This window comes from Pocillopora damicornis, chromosome 11 (genome assembly GCF_964200805.1).
Source record: "Pocillopora damicornis chromosome 11, jaPocDami1.2, whole genome shotgun sequence".
Taxonomy (NCBI): domain Eukaryota; kingdom Metazoa; phylum Cnidaria; class Anthozoa; order Scleractinia; family Pocilloporidae; genus Pocillopora; species Pocillopora damicornis.
In genome coordinates this window covers 8,709,596-8,730,669 of record NC_142680.1, presented here as the reverse complement: position 1 = coordinate 8,730,669, position 21,074 = coordinate 8,709,596, and the positions used below count along the sequence as shown (strand labels likewise).

Genomic DNA, 21,074 nt, shown 5'->3' with positions numbered 1-21,074 from the left:
ACAACTCGATATACGCATAGCTAAAAGCATGAGCAAATTCTTTTATGACAGAACGACAACAAGGATCTGCGCGAAGAAGCCTTTTATTGTGATAGAGTGCAGTCGTGTTTGGTTTTTGTAAATTCCCAATTAACAACTGTTTACTTTGTTCCCAAGATTGAAAAAATGTAAAAACAACAATAAAAGCAGAAAGTTTACCTGACTGTTTTTTTTTTTCCCAGTGAATGTCTTTCGGCCAAAATTTGAGTTTTTTTTCGGCTTTATTTTTGTTGCTTGTTGGCTCTAAAGGACTTATAGAGGGCAAGCACGCGCGCTATGTTATAACAGGCACTTCTGAATGCAGACGACGCAAAAAGATTCTTTCAACCAAAATGTTGGCTCTTTGTCAGTTACTAACTTTCGCTCCAGGAATCCCATTTGCATGCTCAAAATCTCGGAATTCGTGCCTCAGTACGCATGTATTTCCACTGCCTCTTGAGCAAAGGGTTAAGCATCCATTTCTCGCCATTAATTATAACAAAAGAAGTGAAATGGAGACAGTCTATAGGCGATTTTGTGCGTTAAATATAAAAGAAATCAAAGCAAGGAATTGCAACACTTTGTGCCTTACATGTAACTTGAGAAAAAGATAAGAAAATTAGTTTTTGGCTATTTATTCCCAAAAAGGATATTTCTGCTCCGTTATGCAGATGCTATTAGATCTTTGTCGATCTCGTGTTTTACACACGTCAACGTTGAGTTGTTTCAGAAGACAACTTTGTTTCATTGTTTCCTTTGGCAGGGAGGAAATAATTACCATGCAGCTGTTTTGTAGTATATTCATGGTAAATGCACTAGACTTCTAGAGTCAGAGGCTGAGCACTCACATGCTTCAACCAATCACTTATTCAGTCCGTCAGGCAGTCAGTCTATTGATAGATCAATCAATCAATTTTTTTTCCACAGCGTGTGGCGACTTTATCCTTTATATCTCTGCCAGAAGTCCATGTATGAAGCAAATGAAAAAAGGGAAAAAGAATAATCCATTTTCATTACCACGTTATACGTGAGTCTGACATATCTCCATTGCACTTGAAGCAAACGTTGGTTTTTATTCATCTATATACATTATATCCATGGCCCAGATTCGCCATCTGTTGGAGCATTTTCCATTATCTTGGTCTCAATATTGGTAACGAGTGCAGTGGAAAGAAGACTCAACCTCGATAAGGGAGCGAGGTGTTTCGATATAACTTTACGAGGGTTGCAATTAAGGAGTATCTCAATAAGTTTTTGACACAAGAAAAGGATATTGCAACTGGCTACATCTGAGACAAACGACGATAATGTATTGGTATTGTTTTCACCTAGCCTTTTTATGATATGGCTTGGTTATTTTAATCGCCAATTCCTGTATAAATCAATATTACCAAACAATTTAGTCTGTCGGTATGTCAAAATTCGTCTTGTGTTCTAGCTTTATGAAAAATTCTTGGCATCACGATACTTGTTGTTTATTCTTATATTTGATTGAAGCCTTCATAATTCTTTGTATTTTATCACTTATCCTTCAAATATTCTTGTATAAAACAGATATTTCGATCTTTAGCTAAAGGTAGCTTTATCTGGTCCTATGTGCTGTGACTGAAAACTTGATAACAACAGAATCATAGTAACAGTTGTTTCGGTATAATCTAACCGACAGAAAAACACTAAAATCCTATTAGCTCAACTACTTTTACTGAACAACCAGTGATATTCTAGACAAGGAGCGACTCCTAAAGGCAGTACAGTATTTATCCTTGATACACTTACCGAAGCCCACCGCACTCTATATCTTAGCTTACCACTGAGCTGAACTCAGAGTTTCCTCTAAAGTTTCTTGATATCAGCAATCTTCCACTGTAGCTTCACTGTAGCTCTCTCTCATGCTCTCATTACCTCCTAAACATTTGGTCACTATCGCAAAACTGAGTCTTAATATATATTCACAAATTGTTCTGAAACCTTCCAGAATCTTGCAAAAGACCTATTTTCGAAGTATCACGTAATTACTGCGTAACTTGATGAAATTTTCTAGAACGTTCTATGGTACGCATGAGAGGATGACAAAGCAGTCTGGAGATTCTGGAAGCTTATATTTACAAAAACAACTACTCAAAACACGGAAGAATAATATGCCTGATCTTGTTTCAATCACGATCAAAGTACGAGACAGACACGCATCAGTAGTTTGCAGCAATATTGTATTTGAAAGAACACCTCGCTGAAAATCACACTGCAGTATCAATCATTCAAGCAATCGTTAATTTATTTAAACAAGTAATGTCTAGGGGCTTTACAACCTCGTTCAAATACGTTCGTGTATAGAAGTTAGAAAAGATAGGAAAATATCACGTGCATTAAGACGCAATATTGAGTGGTCTGCACAGGTTATTTATGAGAAGTTGAAGTTATTAAATAGTAGAGTATTAAATAGGTAGAACTATATTTTCTTGTTGAATCTATTTTCGTCATTTAATAATTACCTTTGCGAAAGAACTCAAGTGGCTTATCACCTTCAGGCGTGGAGAGAAAACAGAATCTTCTCTTTCTTTTGTTGAACTACCCGGTGTTTGCCACAAAACAGTTTTTTCCGGTTCAAAAAATGGACTGATACCACTGGACACAATTTTGGATCAAGACAAAAATGTTCAATTAGTTTCGTGCATTTTTTCTAGTGCTTGGCTACAATCCAAAATAAATCTTAAACGGCAGAAAGCTAATTTGGGTCATGCACGAAATGGATGAAATAGAAGAATTTTTGTCTACTTTTTCTCGTCTTTTGTTTGGAAGATAAAATCAGCCTCAGGTTGCCGCATTGTACAAGACTTTACACGTTTGAGAGCCGTTCCAGCGGACCTTTCCTCTCCGCTCGCAAGAGTCTGAAGACTGCATTTGACCAAATCCAAACGAACATGTCAAAACCACCGAAAAAAGTTGAAATCGACATTTTGGCTTCGGGAAAAACCAATTATCATAGTAAAATTAAAGAAACGTTATGCATTCCAAACTAAACTTTTGAAGCCCTATCAACATAATTATTGACGAGCAGAAACCTAACTTCATTTTAATGATTAGTTGTAGCTCAAACGTACCATTCATTTCACTGGCAAAATCTTTATTCGCCATATAAGATGCAAACCTCCATTATGAGGGTGTGCAAAAATAGAACTTGCTTTTGTTTTTGTTTTTTTTCCTGCAATCAAACAACGAAGAGCGCATTTCAATCTCTGCACTATAAGTTCTACTCTGCGTGATTAATGCTGGTGTAGTGCCGCCTACGTGCGCGACCTTGACAATCCCTCTTGACAACTTCTTTCGAAGAAGTAAATTATAATGAATTTGTCTTATGATCTCTAAAAAGGAGAACAGGATATCGATAAGCAATTAAGGTGAAGAGAAAACGTAAAGCATCATCAAATTAAAATAGCATCATGGTGACAATGGAGTCCGATTTCATACGACAACCACATGGATCGACATTCATTGAGGTCTGGATGACACATATTTTGGATTTATATTCCAATCGCTCAAAAAATGCCTTTGATACATCCACAGGCACTCGATGGCTCGGTAGCCGTAAGAATCTGGCACATTTACTTAAACCACATGTGTGATCAAAATTCAGTTTTGATAACTTACCTTATAAATCGCGGATCAGCAATAGTGTAGAAGACAGGTACAACTCAGAGGGCTGTAGCAGTATCGTATGTTGAGGCTCACATCAATCAATGATCATTACGTTCCATATGAAACAAACAGCATTCCGGCACGTTCTCCGACGCCACAAATGCGATACGCAATGACTTTTTCAGATTTATCAGTTTAACGGATTAGCACTCTCTTTCCTTGTTTCATCATGCTCCTCATTCATCCTCAATCTTTATTCAATTATTCACTCCAAAAAATTGAGTGGCCTTTGAAGTTTTCGCTAAGAGAGAGAACAGCCCTCTCTTCCCTTATTCTATACTACCTGCCATAAACACCAAAGATAGTCAAACTCCCCAAAATACTCGTAAAGCTTAAAATATAGTTATAAAATTGCTTAAGGGTAATTTTCAACTTGTCTAAAAATTTGAATATGGATATCTTTTTGACGTACGATAAGCTTTCGGGTACAATAAGCGCCAATCATCGTTCATGATAGACTTATAATGGACTTAATAAAATAATAACATAAGAGAAATTCTGGTGATCGAAGATTGTATTTTATCCTGCAATCAATTTTCTGCGAGATGATCAGAGCGAGGGTGTCATCTTTTATCATTGGAAGCCCATGCAATAAAATTAGAATGTGCAAAATTGTGGTTTCCGAAAGATAACAAGATTGGGAATGCAGTCCGTGGTCACCTTATAATTTAAACGTTTTCACCTTATTGAGCTCACTAGTGACTTATTTCGATTAACATCTCAATTAGAAAGACTTCATATTTTCTTAGCTTGGTAAATTAAGAGTTACTAAGCATGAATAGTCGACTTAGACCGGCCAATTCACCACGATGAAGATAACATTCCTGTAGTTATCACCTAGAGAGATGGCGTAGAGAGTAACGATCGAAACTTCAGTCGATCAGCTTGCCTCAATTGTGTCCCGTCTGTATCAGCGAATGAATTAGATAATTTACGTTATCAACTCAGCTGATAATACTGAATTACCCTTCTATACTCTCCCATTTTCTTCAGAAATTACCCCCTTTATCGTTGAAGACATTTTTCTTCAAAATATTTCTCTCAATCTAACTAAACAATATAGATTTATATTTACACATATTTAAAACATCAACAAAATTAAAAACAAGAAAATCACATCACAAACATGTAGAATAACTTTTTTTCAAGCTGTACGAGCTTTCAACTTTCCAGATCCAACGACAATATTTCTGTCATTCTATAATTTCATTAAATTCATGATTTAAGATGAACGATAGTAAATATTTCACCAGTCTTAACTGGCGTTCACTGTACCAAAAAATAGCTTTCGTGCGTCTAAAAGGATATCCCGTATTCAGTTTGTTGCTAAAAAACTGGAAGTAGCAATTTATCTTTCTATCTTAAAGTTTATGAGTTTTTAGGGGAGACTGAATATATTTTTGGTTGCAGGGACAGTAAAATAAGAGATTTAGGGCTGTTTCTCTCTTCCTTTGTTTAAAAAAGACAAAAAGTGATCTGCTTTAAACTTTCAATGGTCAAAGCAATAATTTCTTTTTTTTTTTAATTTTTAATTTTTTTTTATTTTTTAACTTAAGTCCAATGCTGACATGAAACGATGGTCAACGTATCAGCTGACTGATCATGGTGTTCCGCAGTATTGTACACAAAAATAGAAATATTAAAAAAAAATCGTTTATATCCTGGCCAAACGCGTGAAAAATGTACCAAAACTATTTGACCAATTTCCTTTCGAGCTCTTGAGCTCTTTAACAAAAATATGCTATTGAGTTAGAAACATCCCGAAACTAGGTTAAAAATAGTTTTACCAGTAAAATAACTTGAACTTCATGTTGCATAACTTGGGAGGAGCCATTGAATATTATTTTTGTGGCCTTAATGCGCGTGCTATATATCTAAAGTTAAAGTATGTAATTATTATTATTCCACTTCCGTTCTCATCGAGCTCTTCTGAATGCAGATAAGACGAGAGAACACAGTATATTATTAACGACTTACTGTTCCTCAAACATCATACCAGAACTATCTGTAGTATGCACGATACTATAAGAGATCAATACCATAATACCGAGAACGATGACGACTTCAATTAAAATGAGAGCAAATGAAGTGATTGTGACGATGAAAAGTTGTAATAAACATTCGTAATGGACCTCACAAAACGAATTCTGATATTCTTCATGGACTGAAATATTTGGAATAGTTTATACGTGTGGTCTGCATTCAGGAGTGCATGATGAAGGAACGGAATGAAGACGATAACGGTGCCATCAAGCACTTTTGAAGTGTCAAATATCAGTGGAGGACACAGCTTCATTGCTCCTGTTTATTGAAATGAATTTATCAGAAAGAATTCCTCAGTGTAACCTGATTTTTTTTCGCTATTTCATTTCTTTTTATGCTTCTGATTAGGGGAAATCTTTTTTTTTTTCCGGGGGTCAATGGTGTACTATGAAATTACTAACCTCGACATTCTAACCAACAGGGAAAACCGTAATTCTATTTTGCTTCATAGCTCTGAGGATTAAGTGACATTTTTCCTTTAATGCTAAATGCATTTGTAACCTTTCTCAAACTCTTACTCTTCACCATACACAGTTCCCACGAACTTGCACTTGGGGAGCAATGATATATTTTGCAACTACTATGAAGATAGACATTTTAAACAACAGGAAAATCATATTTTTATTTTGTTCCATGGCTCCGAAGATTAGGTAGCTAAAATGCCACCATTTAATAACGGATGCCATTTTAATACATGGTGGATACTGAAGTGTGACTTGAACCGAGGTATCTCTGATACGATACTAATGCAAGCGATTGGGATACAGATGCGAACGTGTGTTGAGCTGTAATCGTAATCCTTGAGCTTCTTTTCAATCTAATTCCGCCATAGCGAGCTATGTTATGTGGATAGCAAAGACCAGCCCTAAAAATATTTTGCTATCAAAATAAGAATCATGCCTTTCATTTCCATGGAGGAGTGCTTTCCGTTCCAAAAAACCTCGGTTACCCCCGCTAACGTTTAAGAATAAAAAAATTCCTTTAGGGCAATTTCATCAAGGATCTTAGGGTCATCATAACTTAAATAGACAGTTGTGTCTCTCCTTCCCATTGTGTTGAAGTTCTGTATCAGAAGGGAAATATTTTCATTTCAATTTTCATAGTTATTCGTGCCACTAATAAAATGGAATTTATCACTTTTAGGTCTCAGATGTAATAGACAATGATACTCTAAAATATCTATAAATATCATTTAACCTTAGTTCGTGGCTCTTAAGCCGGACTACATGAAACTAAGTCTTAATAATTTGTCGTTTTAGATTCCGGTATATGAAAGATTAGTGCCATTTTCATCATTAAATAATAAATCTCATAACTGAAGTTGAAACCAATCACAAATTCTACCTGAACAATCAACACAGTTCTCACGAACTCGCACGTCCTCGAACAAAGGTCGGCCTTAAAAAAAAAAAAAAAAATTGTTATTTTCCCGTTAAGTATATCATATATCCTGCCGGAAAAGCATAACTTTCCCTTGCTTACGTGTAAGAGTGGAAACTTTACGGTCAAATCCGAAAGTATATTTTGTGAAATTTTAAGTGCGTTTGAAAACTTTCTGAACATGACTTACTAAGGATTCGTTGAAACAGTAATCAATTTAACAGGTTACTCTTGACGGTCATTCTCAAAAAAATTATCACAATTAGTATTGTCTCTGGCGATAACCACGACTTGACGAGACATGTATAGAACATGTGCGCACGCAGCTCTGTCTGCTACTTATGATTCAGCAGAAGGTTGAATCCAATTAGTATTGACAAAACTACTAATAATTGGGGAGAATTTTTTCAGGGGGCACACTACTCTGTGATAATAAACTTAACTAAAAATAATAATAATAAGAAAAAAAAAACAAAAAAAAAACAAAAAAAAAACCAACTAATATCTAACTGAAACCTGTACAACTTCCCACAGCTAGCGACAGAATTTCTGGTGTTTTGCTATTTATTTTCATGTAGTAGCGCTTATTGTGCCCGAAATAACTTTAAGTTTGTCTGAGATCTCCTCTTTCAGATTGCGGTCAAACGTGTCGAGATCTGATTAAAACTATTTTACCACGTATCCTTCAAGCTTTACAAGTTTTCAGGAGAGCCTATTGTTGGACCTGAAAAAAAAAATGCAGAAAATAGTCAACGAGGCCAGCGGCTCAATGTATTTAAGCTGTCCTAAGGTGTTCTAATTGAAGCCAACAATTTCATTAAATTCTCCGCTTCTCGATATTGCTTTCTGAGCTCAGCTCTTGTTTTACTCAAAGTTTTCAAATGCAAACGATCAGAGGTCAATTTTGCTTCCGATCTTTAAATATTCACAAAATGCAGTTATTTTGAATCTAAGAAACGTTCAAAGCCACATGGAATAATACTTCCAAAAGAAACATTGCATTATCTTTTTGTTTCAGCGAAAACGTCCCCACTTTATATTATAAAATGGCGAGTAAATCTGTCTAATCAAATTCAATTGCGTGAACGCGCTTCATATTCCTATTGTGCACGCTCATGACGTCAGGAAACAAATCCCTCGAGAAAAAAATTTTCTCCGTTATTTTTTACTGTTTCCAAATATTAATACCATAAAAGTATGTTTGAAATATTATTTGCTCTCGATAATGAAAAAAAATGTTTAGGAACCTTGGCGATGCCTTCCTAGATTTGTTTGTGAGTCGAACTTTTCGTCACACGAAGCTAGGATATGGCCAGTTGTAAATTAGCCAATGAAACAGCATCTTTGTTTTTCTTTTGGATTAGAGAATTTTGTATTCAATCAGAAAATAAAGCTCATTTACACGCGTACGCATGAATTTACCTGTCAGTTTTTTGACCAATCTAACACAAGATCGTTTACAGCGTAGCGAAATGTTCTCCTGAAACAAAATTATCAATGCGCTGAAGCGTAGCAGAGGGAATATTAACCCTTTTAAAACATTTAAACCATCAGGTTAAAAATGTTATAAAACAGTTGGTTAATACGTCAGCTGTGCGTTCATCGAGATATGAAGCACTTGGGAAGTTTGGAGAGCACTCAAGAAGCTAGAGCGTGCTTCATATCTCGGTGAACGCAAGCTAACGTATGAACCAGTTCTTAAATTTATCACGTGTTTTGTTTTGTAGAACCAAGCGAAGGAAGTGATCGGAGACAGCCTTCGTTTATAAGAACCTGAAGTCAACTTCAAGCTCTAAATTCTCTTTAAGATGTGAATTGCTTATCAAAGAGCCAGAATTCACATAACCATTCCTTGTTGAATGCCTCTCACTGTAATTCTTATGGCGTTCTATGTAGTCTCACTCAGAAAGGCTGCCAAAAAATGCTTGATGGCAAGGTTTTGTCAAAACTGATTGGACTCGACCTTCTGCTGAGACATAAGTAGCTGACAGAGCTGCGTGGGCACTTGTTCTATGCATTAATGATTCTTCAAGTGGGGCTCAGGTTAATTAAGGCCTGGGTCAAAAATGATTTTCGCCTCCAGTGGCTCCCCGGCAAGGTTCGCGGAATTCGCGTGGACTGCGCGAGTAACCATAGTTACTTGGAATCAAGATCGCGTAGTTCGTGAACGGCATCCGCCATTTTGAAGTGTCGGCTTTGCATTGGTTTTTCCCATTTTCGCCGGTGAATCCGACAATTTAGAGGAAGACATCAAAAGAAGGTAATAAAATTTTCTTTGCTGTCTTCATTTCCTCAAAAAATGGCATGATATCGCTATCTTAAAGCCAAAGAGAACCCTTTTGAACCTACGAAGACTTCTAAACACCGCTCTCAACATGTTCATTGACTTCACTGCAAATACAATGCAACATGAATTTATAATATAGCGCTCATTTCTAGAGCTCAATAGCGTTTTACAATGTTTGTAACTTATGCATAGAAAAAAGTACTATGTTTTGTAACAAATGCATCGAAAAAAGTTTCATTGAGGATATACCATTCAATTTTGAAATTAAATTTAGCTTGATAAATCCTCTATCATATCATGATGTGTATACTTATGGTGTCTCAAAATTTAGGCTTTTGAATGCTTCGGAAACAATTTCTCTGAGAAGCAGATGAATTTACTTACAAAAGTAATCCCCCAAAGCAGTTCTTAGGTAAGTTTAATTGCTTCTGAACACTCGCGTGTCAAAATGGCGGACACTAAGTTGAATACGTGACTGTGAGTTTTCAAAATTCCCACCCCTTAAATAGTTTTAATTTGTCTTTTTTCCAAATAAATAGGAACCTGTATGTTTACTTTCATTGACAGCGGTTGGAACCAGGTAAAGGCTAAGATGTTTTCGGGCGAAAACCATGATAGAGGAAGCAGCTTCGCAGAGACAAAACTTGATTTAATCTGCCTAGCACATCTCTCTTTTTTTGGGCAGCCATTCCGAGTGGGAAAACAATGAAAAACGTCTCAAATATTCATAGCAATAACTGCATTTTGATTTGCCTTGTGTTTAGTGGTGGGAATTTGCTCAAGAAAGCAACAGACGAATTTGGCGCCTAAATTAACTGTTTTTGGCTGTTGAGAGTATCATATTACGCTGCCACAATTCAATCCGAGAGAGATGGTAGTGATACACATTTCTGCCAAGTATGAGAAAAATCCCTCGCAAAATAGCTAAGTTATTCTCAATTTTGTGAAAAATATGGGTTAAAGGCAGGGTGACCCAGGCCTTAATTAACCTGAGGGGGAGTCAAATACTTCCGTTGACGCCAGAGACAACACTAATGGTATAGAATTTTTCGAGAACGACCGTCAAGAGTGACCCGTTAAATTGTTTCCCGTCTCAGCGAATCCTTGGTAAATCATGTCCAAAAATTCTTCAAACGCAGTTGAAATTGCAAAAAAATATATACCTTAGAATTTTACCGTAAAGTTTCCGCTCAAGGGGCCTGTTTACATGTGAAGTAAGCCGCCTAGCCGTTTGCACTTTAAGATGTCACAACGATGACGCGTAGTAAAACGTTGCCGAAAAAAGAAGTGATTTATTTTCCTCTAAGATTTTCGCCAATAGCTCGATGCGCCAACCGTTTCTGACGATACAACGCTTTCATGTGAATGTAAACATGAAAGAATACGTGTATAGACACATTCTTTAACCCTTCTGCTCTTGTTCCTTAAAATTTTCAAACTTTGTATTGGTATTCTCCTTGGTTCACAATCACGTCTACATACACGATAGCATTTGCATTTATGCCTCTCTCGTTTAACATTTGATAGCTCAGTTGATATACCATGTTTCTCGAGGAAGTTTCATTTATCAATGTTCGCTCATAAAGTGATCTCTTATAAGGTTCGCGGACCGACCCGTTCAGAAACGCTCGAAATTTTAAAGTGTGGCTCTACCGTGAACGCTGCGTGCATATTTTGTACGCGTTTTGAGCGTGTTATACATAGTATCAGTGCTGATCTTGCACTGCATAAACTTCTCTTCTTTTTCCCTTATGCCATGCTAGTTGCTCTTCAGTCAGAACGTCGTGCATGCATCAGAGTCATAACGTCGTGTATGCGTGTTAAGGACTTGTCTGCGATTTACGATTGAACGAAAAAGAAAAAAAACCAAGGCGGTATTTCAACTTTCACTTTGCTAATCTATGAAATGATTTGTGGTTTCGCTCAAGTCCAAGTAAGTTTTCATTACCAAGGAAAACAACTTTGTGGCTTAGAGAAAGACATTTTAGACTGGTTCGCTTTGATAAATCAGCAGTTTCCTAAATTCTAGGAACAATGCGCAGAAAATTAGTATGATAATAACAATGACAATAAAGACAATTTTAAGAGGGTTACGCTTATTAAGGGTAAACTGAGTAAGCAAATTCTCTTTTTTCTGTTTTTACCTTCTTTATCCTACAAAATTATAAAGAGATTAATGATAACTTTTCCGTTTCCGAACATCGATCTTAGTTTTGGACATATTTGTTGTTGTCGTTGTTGTGTTTTTTTTTTTCTTTTTGTCGGTGCTATATGTAAAACAAATAACGGGTGATGCCGTTTACATGATCCAGTTTTATATTGAAAAGTATTTAAAAGGAGCTATCTCGGTCAATATGCAACGAACAATGAAACATGGCAGACTGAGAAGTTGTGAGGAAATTCTGTGTCCAATTTACACCTTTATATGTTTGTCAGATCACCCATAAAAAGCTTTCTTGGCAAAAATCAAAATTAAAAACCGGTGTAGGCTTGGAAATCCTCGATAATAGGAGAAGTTCTGCGATCTGCCGGGTTTAATATGGCAACACAATCGCAATCTATCTATATAAAAACAGAAGTAATGCATAATAGTCTTTATTTGTTCACGATATAAAAGTCACATAGCGATCGTAGATTATTTTTTTAACGATATAATCGGAAATGGCTTTATCGATAGCACTGAAATAGCAATGTTTAAAAATCACTAGAAAAGTATTAACTGTAAGGTAAGAAAAAATATGTATAAACAGCAGCTAAGGGTATAAATACATTGCAATTGTAAGTCTTGCAGAATTAATTGATGAAAATATTCATTTCTGAAATTAAAGTTGTTCACGTTATATGTTTATAATTTTTAAACACACCTTATAAAGTCTGCGAAGAACCAAACATTTTTGATACAAACTAGCTAAGATATATTTCATTAAATTTGATAAAATATGGTTCAGTCTATGACTTTGCTACTTAGCTAATCTGCATATTATCATAATTTGATCCACTGTAATTGAAGGTATTGAAAAAAGTGAACCACAATTTTCTTCCCGGACAAACTACTTTATTGATTGGGCAGATACAATTGTTATCATTATGGTACCTTAAACCAGGAATCCACTTCTAAAAATCACTGAGTAATACATTGAAAAAAATGGACTAAAATACAAGCGACCTAAATTTTGGAGTATAGGCTAGGGGCTGTGGGAGGCCAGCGGTACATACCCAGCAAAAATTGGTCCATGTACCACCCCCTCCCCCACGGAACATGCAAATACTGCACTTCATGTCTTGTTGTGAGGGAAACACTCCAGGATGGTGTTTAATCGGTGGAATACATTCAAACACGCGATCACTAATTAGCCAATCACAATCACAGAAGGATGAAGGGACAGTTTGGGTGTAAGACAAAATCCAATCACTGCGGCTGTCCGTAATTATTCGATCAAACCCTGCCGTCTCCATTGGCTTTGCTTTTGGTTGGATCTTTGATTTTGGGGAGGTATCTTGCGGGGGCTTTCAAGGCCCGACCGGACGAAAGTAACTTCTGAATGAGTATTTACTTTCGTCTACACGTAAGGGCAAGAAAGCCGGTCCAACACACAAGCGTTTCAGTACATTGTTTAGTTGTCTATATAAATTCGTTTTTCTTTCACTTTGGAAGTTTGGACTTTTTTTATACTTTTATGTCTATTGTCTTGACAAATACGCTCAAAAGTGGTGATAAAAGAGATCGTTTTCTTTAAAGGCCCCTGTTTATTGTCATCCCAAGAAACAGAACCTTTTCTTTAACCCCCACTTTTAGAGCAAAATCTACATTTCTATTAACGTTTTGGTCGTATTAGTGTTTAAAATAGGTTGACGTGCCCTCAGAGGCATGCGTTTTCAAATAGAAAATCATTGGTGTGGCCTAGACTGCGGTCTGGCACCTTTACGGAGTATATTGGGCAGCGCTTGCTCTAATAAATACGGCAATGTGCGACATTTGTAAAAGAGCATTGTGTTTTGACCGGTGTAATTACATATCCACCACCTTCGTCAACACTGGGGTAAATAATTTTCTACTTTATGCTAGTATTAGTATTACTTAAACTTGTTGTATGTTTACTTTCCTGAGTAAGCGTAAAAAAAAAGAAAAAAAAAAAAAAAAAAGAACCTAATCTCGAGTACTGTATTGAAAACATACTTTCTTGATCAATGAATGAAGGATAATTTAATTATACCGATGAAAGGTATCCTTTGACCTGTGAATGCTCTACAATACCACTCAGAAACGACAAAGAAAAAAAAAAAAAGGTTTTCAATCAATATACCACTAAAAAGAAGAAACGAAGTCCACTGGTCTAATTTTCATTTCTGCTGATTTGGGAATGCTTTCCTCTGGTATGGTACCTAACATACTCCAGTAGATTGCCCGCGAGGTCTTATTACCAAAGTAAAGCCCGTTGAGATTTGACCAAACAGCACAATTTCCATACCACCAGCCTCCGCCTATCTTTTGATCACAATTATGAGGATCTCTGTCCCAGGTACCAAAAGAGAGATTCCTATGACGACCGAGGGAATCAAAGATCACAGTCTCATCTGAAAACAAAACAAACCAAAAAAGAAATGAATCAGCATTAGGATCATGCTGACACCTTGGAAGTGTCAAGCTTGATGTTTGTGCAAAACAAACAAACGAACAAACACCAAAGAAAAACCAAAGCGAACAAAAACGCAAGCAGAACAAAACTCAATTTAAACAGTAGCTACATACTGCATCGATTAAAAAGATTTCTCCTAACATAAACGTCATGAATTTTCAATGGCAGATGACGATAATTGATTAACTATTATTCGAAGAGTAGAAATATCGTGATTTTGTTAATAGCGGGCAAGTCAGAGAGTAAATCAACTATAATATTTTTCTGGAGCTGAGTTCGGTAACTGTATTATCATTGAATTGCAAACTCCAAAGCAAAGTAACATTTTCAACAGAGGAGCTTGGACTCAACCCAGCGAGAGTGGACTAAAATCAGACGGTTAGAGGAACAAACCATTATTCATGTGTTACGTGTGGAAGGGGAGGGAGAGAGGGAGGGAGAGGAGGAGGGAGAGAGGGTTCTGAACGGATGACGAAAATTATAGATAAATCCAAACGATGAAAGAAAAGGAAGGGTTTACGAACTAGTCTTATTGCCAATGAACAGCCGGTACTTAGCCGTTTTGTTGCCAATCCCAAACCAGCCATACTCAGCGTGAACAGTTTTTCCAGTTTTTATTCCCAGATCTACTCGAAGCATGTTGTTTGTCTTGTTTCGTGTCAGGCGGTTTATTTTATCCAATCCGAGCCAAAATTCACCGGTAAAGTTACCGAAGCCATATTTGTAGTCATCCCAGGTGCGGTTGAAATCAACAGAGCCATCCATTCTCTTCTGAAAGACTGTCCATCCCCCGCCAGAAGTAGTTTGGTCACAAGATACGTTAAAGGCTCCTGAACCATCTGGGTCGATTGTGTAAATACCACTCAGCGTTTGACCGGATTTGTACAGCTCAGCACAGTTTTTAGCTGTTAGAAATAATAAGGAGAAAACAATAATAATAGTAATAATAATAATAATAATGAAACATGAAAATGAGTAAGGGGTGTCAAAACACTACGAGAATAGCGAATCTTATTTACATATCTCGGATGTCCTGTTATATGTCACTTTTTTTGGTACTACGTCTTCCTCTGCTTCTTTCGAGTGGACTGCAGTGTTCTTTTGGGAATTTATTGGGGCTGCACGCGTTGATGGTAGAATTTCGAAAGTCACAAAAAGAGCCAGAAACAGCAAAGCAGAACCTGAAGGAGAGAAGTCATTACGCGGTCTGAAGTCACTCCAGCTATGATACGTTATAATGCCAGGTTATAGACAGACTGAAATAAACAAGAGGTTGGGAAAAAAACTACAAATATGAGACCATGAAATAATGACAACAAAAGGCTGCAACAACCTGTGTGTGGGGAGGAGGGGAGGAGGAGGTTGGGAAGGGGGAAAGGGGGGAAGGGGAGAAGGAAGAAGGTATATTATGGTTTTCCAAGATAATTCTCTTCCAATGAACTGCCAACGAAGGGGGAGGGGGGGGTGGAGGGGGAGTCATAAGAATATTTCGGAGCCTTATGCTTGTTGGGGGAGGGGGGGGGAGGAAATCAGGTAAGTGTCAGCGTGACTCAACTTAAATCCTTTGCATATAAACCCATGACTTAAACAGGTGGTACAACTGAAATGACTGCTTCACTTACAGTCCTATGTTTAAAAAAGGTAAGCATTAGATCTTAGCCCGTAAGTTTCTACACACTGTAAAGTTTACACTCAACGTCCAGATGTTACATACTTATCTCCTCTCGTTTGTTCCTCATTGTAATTCTTCGGGTTTCGTTCGCGGTGTTATTTACAAAGGCTGCAAAAAAAATATAATAAATAAGTAAATAAATAAAATTATAATACAAATAATAAAATAATTTGACAACTTAAACAAAATGAAAAATCAAAACTCTTCATAAAAAGTATAATGGCAAAGACTGATAGGATTTAACTTACTACTAAGTTCACTTAGTCCATTTATTCACCTTCTCTTACTGCACGCCTACTTCGTGCTCCGTCCAAAAACTGACAAAAAAAGCGCGTGAATTTTGTTTTATGATATAGGCGAAGGAAACAAAAAGGAGATAAACCTTTTCAGTTTCAATTTATGAAAGCTTAGAACTTCCGTTTGTACTTAATTGAAATAGAAACTTTACTATTTTATTGCCAATTTCCGACAAAGGGTCGTAATTAGACGCACCTTTGTTTTATAGTTGGTCTTTCGTCAGCCTTTTGCGGAGTTCACGAGAACTTGTACGTTTATTATATTACCGGAATCTAACTTGGCGTCAGCTCGGCTAGTGTTAGGAAATCAGCTAGCCTTGCACAATTATCTGAATTCCACCTTGTTTTGGCATTTCCTGTTCAACAGGAAATAAGTAACAACCGTCAACACTTTATCCTATAAATGTGAAACATGTGCTAACATGTCATTGAAATACAAGAAAAAGATTACTCTCACGGATGAGCGGCACTTACAGTAATTGCACAAAAGAAGTTCGACTCGAACTTGTGACTTCCAGATACTAGTTAAGTCCTGTTACCAGCTAAACGAGGAAGCGAGATGTCGGGAGCGCTCCCAATACATGGGATCGAGCAAAGATAATAGAGTAGTCATTACATAATTTGTCTAGGGCCCAAAAGTGATAAATATTAGTTCGTCACTTGCACCAATAATTCTCCATGTCACATAGCAAAAATATTTCTTCTGATACAGTACGTTACTGAGATAACCAGGAGCAATCGAACCGTTTCATCAATCAAAAGTTGACAAATTTTATTTGTTATCATGCAGTTGTGGATTACAAACTCTTGACTATGGATGACAAGGACTGGCCATGTTTTCACAAGTATTTCTTCAAGTGGCTTAGCGAATGGCTAACGTCAGATCGGAAATTTCGTGAAAACAGTTGCTTTTCTAACTTGCATAAGATCAAAGATCTTATGCAAGGCGAAGTTAAGTTGTGAGTTTGCGCACTGAGCTCTTCCAGTTTGACAATTACGTGATCAATTCCTTCTTGTTCCCCATCAGAGAAAGGCGCGAATTTCTAACTATCTTTGTCTTGTAATTTTTCCACAGATATCATGTTGCTTTCGATTCCTATGCATTTTCTTTCCTTCGTTATTTGTATCTGATAAGTGAATAAAGGGGGTAAATTTCTAGAGAAACTGTAGTGCTGCGTCGGTGGGAGAGTATAGCAGGTAATTTAGTGTTAACAACTGAGTTGAATCGGCCACCGTAAAGGGTAAAAAAGCTGGGGTTTCGAGCGTTAGTCCTTCGTCAGAGCGATTGGAGGAATTGTGGGTTGTGTGTTGGTTTATATGCAGAAAATGGAGCTAGGCTATTGGTGGGAACATGCTGATGAGAAACAGGAATAAATTAGTTGAATGAAAAGTTGGAAAGTTGCCGCAAAGCTTCTTTTTGATAGAGGTCGCCTTTGTCGGCCGCTTTGATTACAGCGTTAAAGCGACCGACAAAGGCGGTGCAGTTGTTGTTTGGCGGGCCGACCTCTACCATAAAGAAGCTTCGCGGCAACTTTCCGACACCTCCTTTTATGCTAAAGTCGACAAAGATCTCGCTTTAATTAACCAAACCATTGTCAAAAATACGATTTACGATCTTATAGCTAAACAAGAATTGCCGGCCACTGAGTCTGACCTTAAGACGTTCATTCCATAACCAGTTGTTACATATTCCACCACGGGAAAGATAGAACCATCTATAATTGGCCTCGATCCCAACGTAGTCTTTTTTTCTTTTCTTTTCTTTCCTTTTTTTTTTTTTTTTTTTTTTTTTTTTTTTTCATCGGAAGGGGTCTTGACTTTATTGATTTCCATCGACAAGTCAGATGAAATTTTCTTCATTACAAGATGTTTCACATTTGTCTCGTAAATTTAACTGGTTGCTGACAGCTTGAATTCACAGATTTTCTGAGGTCACACAAAATGCACTAACCAGCTGCACTCCACTTGTATTTCTTTAGATATGGCCTATTAAAGTCGCGTTTTTTAGAAAACTGATAGACAAAGAACTAAGTTTGGCGGCGTATTCGGTGATGCATGAAATTGTCTCCCTAAGTCAGTAGGGGCAACTCAAACTATCGGATTGTAGTATTTCCTACAGTGGTCGATTTAACTCAGAGTCTCTTACTGAAAACCAAAGTGGAATCCCAATATGTCTTTGAATTATTATAGAACTATTTCCTCTTTCTATTCAGACTTCATGTTTAACGAAAGACCTATAATTCAAAGCGCTTGACGCCCGTTTGTCCCAATGAAATAGCAGAAAATAATCCTCAGATCTAACAGCACTAAGCCAACCCCAAACAAGAAATCACGCTTTGTCTTTCCCGTTGCAAAACGATGCAACGATTGATTTCAGGGTTGTAGGCATCACCATGCTTTTGGTAGCAACATGACGGCAAGCAACTTTTTTTTTAGTGAAAAAATGGAGTATAAAGGACTTAACAATTGGTTTTTAAATCTTAGACCAAACGAATTTCGGCACAATGGACGATAAATCAGCAAAATATTCACGTGATACTTATTAGAGAGCCAAATTGAAAAACTGACTTTAGCTGTTGACCTAGCTTACCATTGACTTGACATTGACTCGTCATTCCCGTTTCCCCAACGATAAGCGAATTCAAAACTGAAATTGCTCATTTTAAAATAATCCTTCCGATCCAATGATGAACCCAGCCGACTAAGTTTGGAAATGGAAATTCTACCAAACTTGGAAAAAAGACACTGCATGCTATGACGATCGTATCCGACAAAATTGTTCTTTATTCTAAATCATCACTGAAATATTCTGAAACGACTGGAGTTGGACTTCCGCTCCTTGGGCAGATGCGATCATATAGACTGGATTTTTCGAAGGTTCTTTCTGTTTCCAAGATTGTGTTGCTCACAAACCCCTTGGGTTAATGGTTGGTACGACATTGAGCATTTTCAAATGGAAAAACTGCAGCTTTTAAAAACCACGAAATGTTTCACGATAGGCTCTATTTTTGAAAAAGTATCAATGAGCTCTAAGCATCGTTTAGGAGTAAGTTTTATACATTACAGATCGTATACCAAACAGTCAGATGTTACATACCAATTTCTTGTCGAGTGCCTCTCACTATAATGCTTTTGGTTTAAATATTTTGGTGTAATTGTTTGGATATATGCACTTCAAAAAGACTGATAAGACTGACTGAAGTGCATTCGCATGTTTTTTGTTTTTTTGATTTTTTTGCTTTTGCTTTTTTTTTTTTTTTTTTTGTAGAGACAGAGGTCGAGATAGATTTAGATCTCAATTAAGGATTTGTGAATAAATAGCGAAAATGTCGCTTATCATCCATGTACCGCGGGTGTCTGTTTCGATAAGTCTCAAGAATCACGAAACTGGGTTAAAATGAAGATAAATGCTCTTACTGAGTGTTTTAAAGTACTCATCACATAGTAGACCAGTGGCCTAAAAACGACAGACTATTTTTCGTTATTTCCATGGGTAACTTTGAATGTTGCAATGCAGTTATATTTTTTATATACATTACGGTACTGTAATAGAAAGGAGCTATGCGATTCTTATATTAATTGAAGTTGACCCTAAGAAATCTTATTTGTTATCATGTAATTATGGATTTAACTCTCTTAAATTCTGATGACAAGCACCGGCCGTACTTTCACGAAAGAGTTTTTAAGTGGTTTAGCCACTGATATCCGGAGTCTCATCGACACAGTCGCTTTCCCCACTCGTTTAAAGGCAAAGCAATTGGAAATATTCAATGCAACTGGAGGGATGCCAACCTCGGGAGATTTTTCTCTCTAGCGTTAACCCCCACCATTGACCTTACCTGATTTGATCAACCAGCACTGATAATACCTTTAATGGCATATGTTTTTTTGTTACACGCAAGCACCATCTGCATCTACTGCCATAACTCAAACAAATTGATTTAAATGAGCGCGTGCTCCTCTAATAAACCATAATTTAATCCGGTGACGTGAAAACACAGCCACGGATTATTTTATCGACTCAATTAACTGTTTAAAACAGCCATACTTATACACCAAATACTCTTCGATTGCCTTATATTGCATATAGCTGAACAAAAATCATTTGTTTTGGGTGAGGACCAACAAAAAGAAAGAAAATGTCAGAAAGTAATGAAGAAAATGTCTCTGGGTAGGCTTTTATCAAAGCTGATAGGAGAATATTGATTGCACTCGCTCTTCTTATTTAATTGCCTTTTAAACCGCCTCCGCCGCTCTCCCCATAAGAACTGACGAAAGTGGATATCACAGAGCGTTATGTAAATACGAAATGCATATATGCGATGAAAAAACCACAAAGAAGTCTCTTTTGCTGTCAAATCGTGCGACTTAAGAAATTATTTTTACCAGAGACAGAGCTTAAAGTTCTGATTCTATCGAAATGTCTTAGAGGAAGATTGTGACAGCTTATATGCTCAATAACTTAGCGAACTGTTGGTCGGCCATTGCAAAATTAAGTGTGACGTGCGAACCATATGGGCTAACAGTTAATACAACTCTAAGCCTCTCACAATTAAAAAGCTCTAGCATTAAATAACATAAATGTTTCGATAAAAAAAAAAAAAAATTGAGCAGTGAGTAATTTTCTCATGATACACCGCAAATTGTATGCCAAACTGCCCAGCAGATGTTACATACCTATTCCTTGTCGAGTGCCCCTCAATTTGTCATTCTTTGGAAGAACGCACCCATGTGTGAGAAATATAGTTTAGTTAAGACGACCTTCGTGTCAAGGTTTATATAGATTACGAGGACCCTACCTACCGCTGAGTGCCTGTACATATGTTTGATGCACCTATATATGTGGTGATGGTCGACTACTACCCTTATCAACATAGAGAGGGTTAATAGTTTTAATTTCATCGAGAATTACCGTCGCAAGGGTCCCTGTCAAAACTGTTTATTTTCTTAGCTATTCTTCGGTAAGTCGTGTCTACAGAGGCCATAAACACGACAGAATACATTTTAACTTTCCTTTTTTAAAACTTTAGTAAAGGGAACCGACATTT

At 36.9% G+C, this 21,074-nt stretch overlaps 2 protein-coding genes across 5 annotated transcripts in view; both read right to left on the bottom strand.

Moving 5' to 3' along the window:
* The window catches only part of LOC149037322 (angiopoietin-related protein 7-like), a 34,710-nt gene extending 13,958 nt beyond the window's left edge, over window positions 1–20,752 (bottom strand). The window contains exon 1 of one of the 3 annotated variants that reach the window (XM_089187612.1): window positions 20,704–20,752. The gene's annotated coding sequence lies outside the window, so the exon portion shown is untranslated. Of the gene's footprint in view, window positions 1–1,794; window positions 3,093–3,663; window positions 3,733–20,703 lie in introns of those variants that run through there. The other 2 variants (XM_089187614.1, XM_089187611.1) reach the window with 2 other exon arrangements.
* LOC149037321 (angiopoietin-related protein 7-like) lies at window positions 12,001–20,836 on the bottom strand. Of its 2 annotated transcripts, none has more exons than XM_089187616.1 (5): window positions 20,704–20,836; window positions 15,773–15,838; window positions 15,078–15,239; window positions 14,583–14,963; window positions 12,001–13,996 (listed from the first exon to the last, which is right to left on the bottom strand). In XM_089187616.1, the coding sequence occupies exons 2-5, from the start codon at window positions 15,795–15,797 to the stop codon at window positions 13,728–13,730; spliced, it is 837 nt and encodes a 278-aa protein (XP_089043742.1). In that variant the 5' UTR covers window positions 15,798–15,838; window positions 20,704–20,836; the 3' UTR covers window positions 12,001–13,727. The 2 variants fall into 2 exon arrangements, with proteins under 2 accessions (XP_089043742.1, XP_089043743.1); XM_089187617.1 differs by lacking the exon at window positions 20,704–20,836 and adding an exon at window positions 16,223–16,371.
* Window positions 20,837–21,074: the final 238 nt, after the last annotated feature.

Coding starts and splice junctions, on each gene's coding strand:
- LOC149037321 (XM_089187616.1), bottom strand. CDS start 15,797: ATGAGGAACAAACGAGAGGAGATAA. Junction 15,240..15,772: donor GAACAAACGAGAGGAGATAA/GTATGTAACATC, acceptor TCTCTCCTTCAG/GTTCTGCTTTGCTGTTTCTG. Junction 13,997..14,582: donor GTTCATTGGCAATAAGACTA/GTTCGTAAACCC, acceptor TTTTGTTTTCAG/ATGAGACTGTGATCTTTGAT.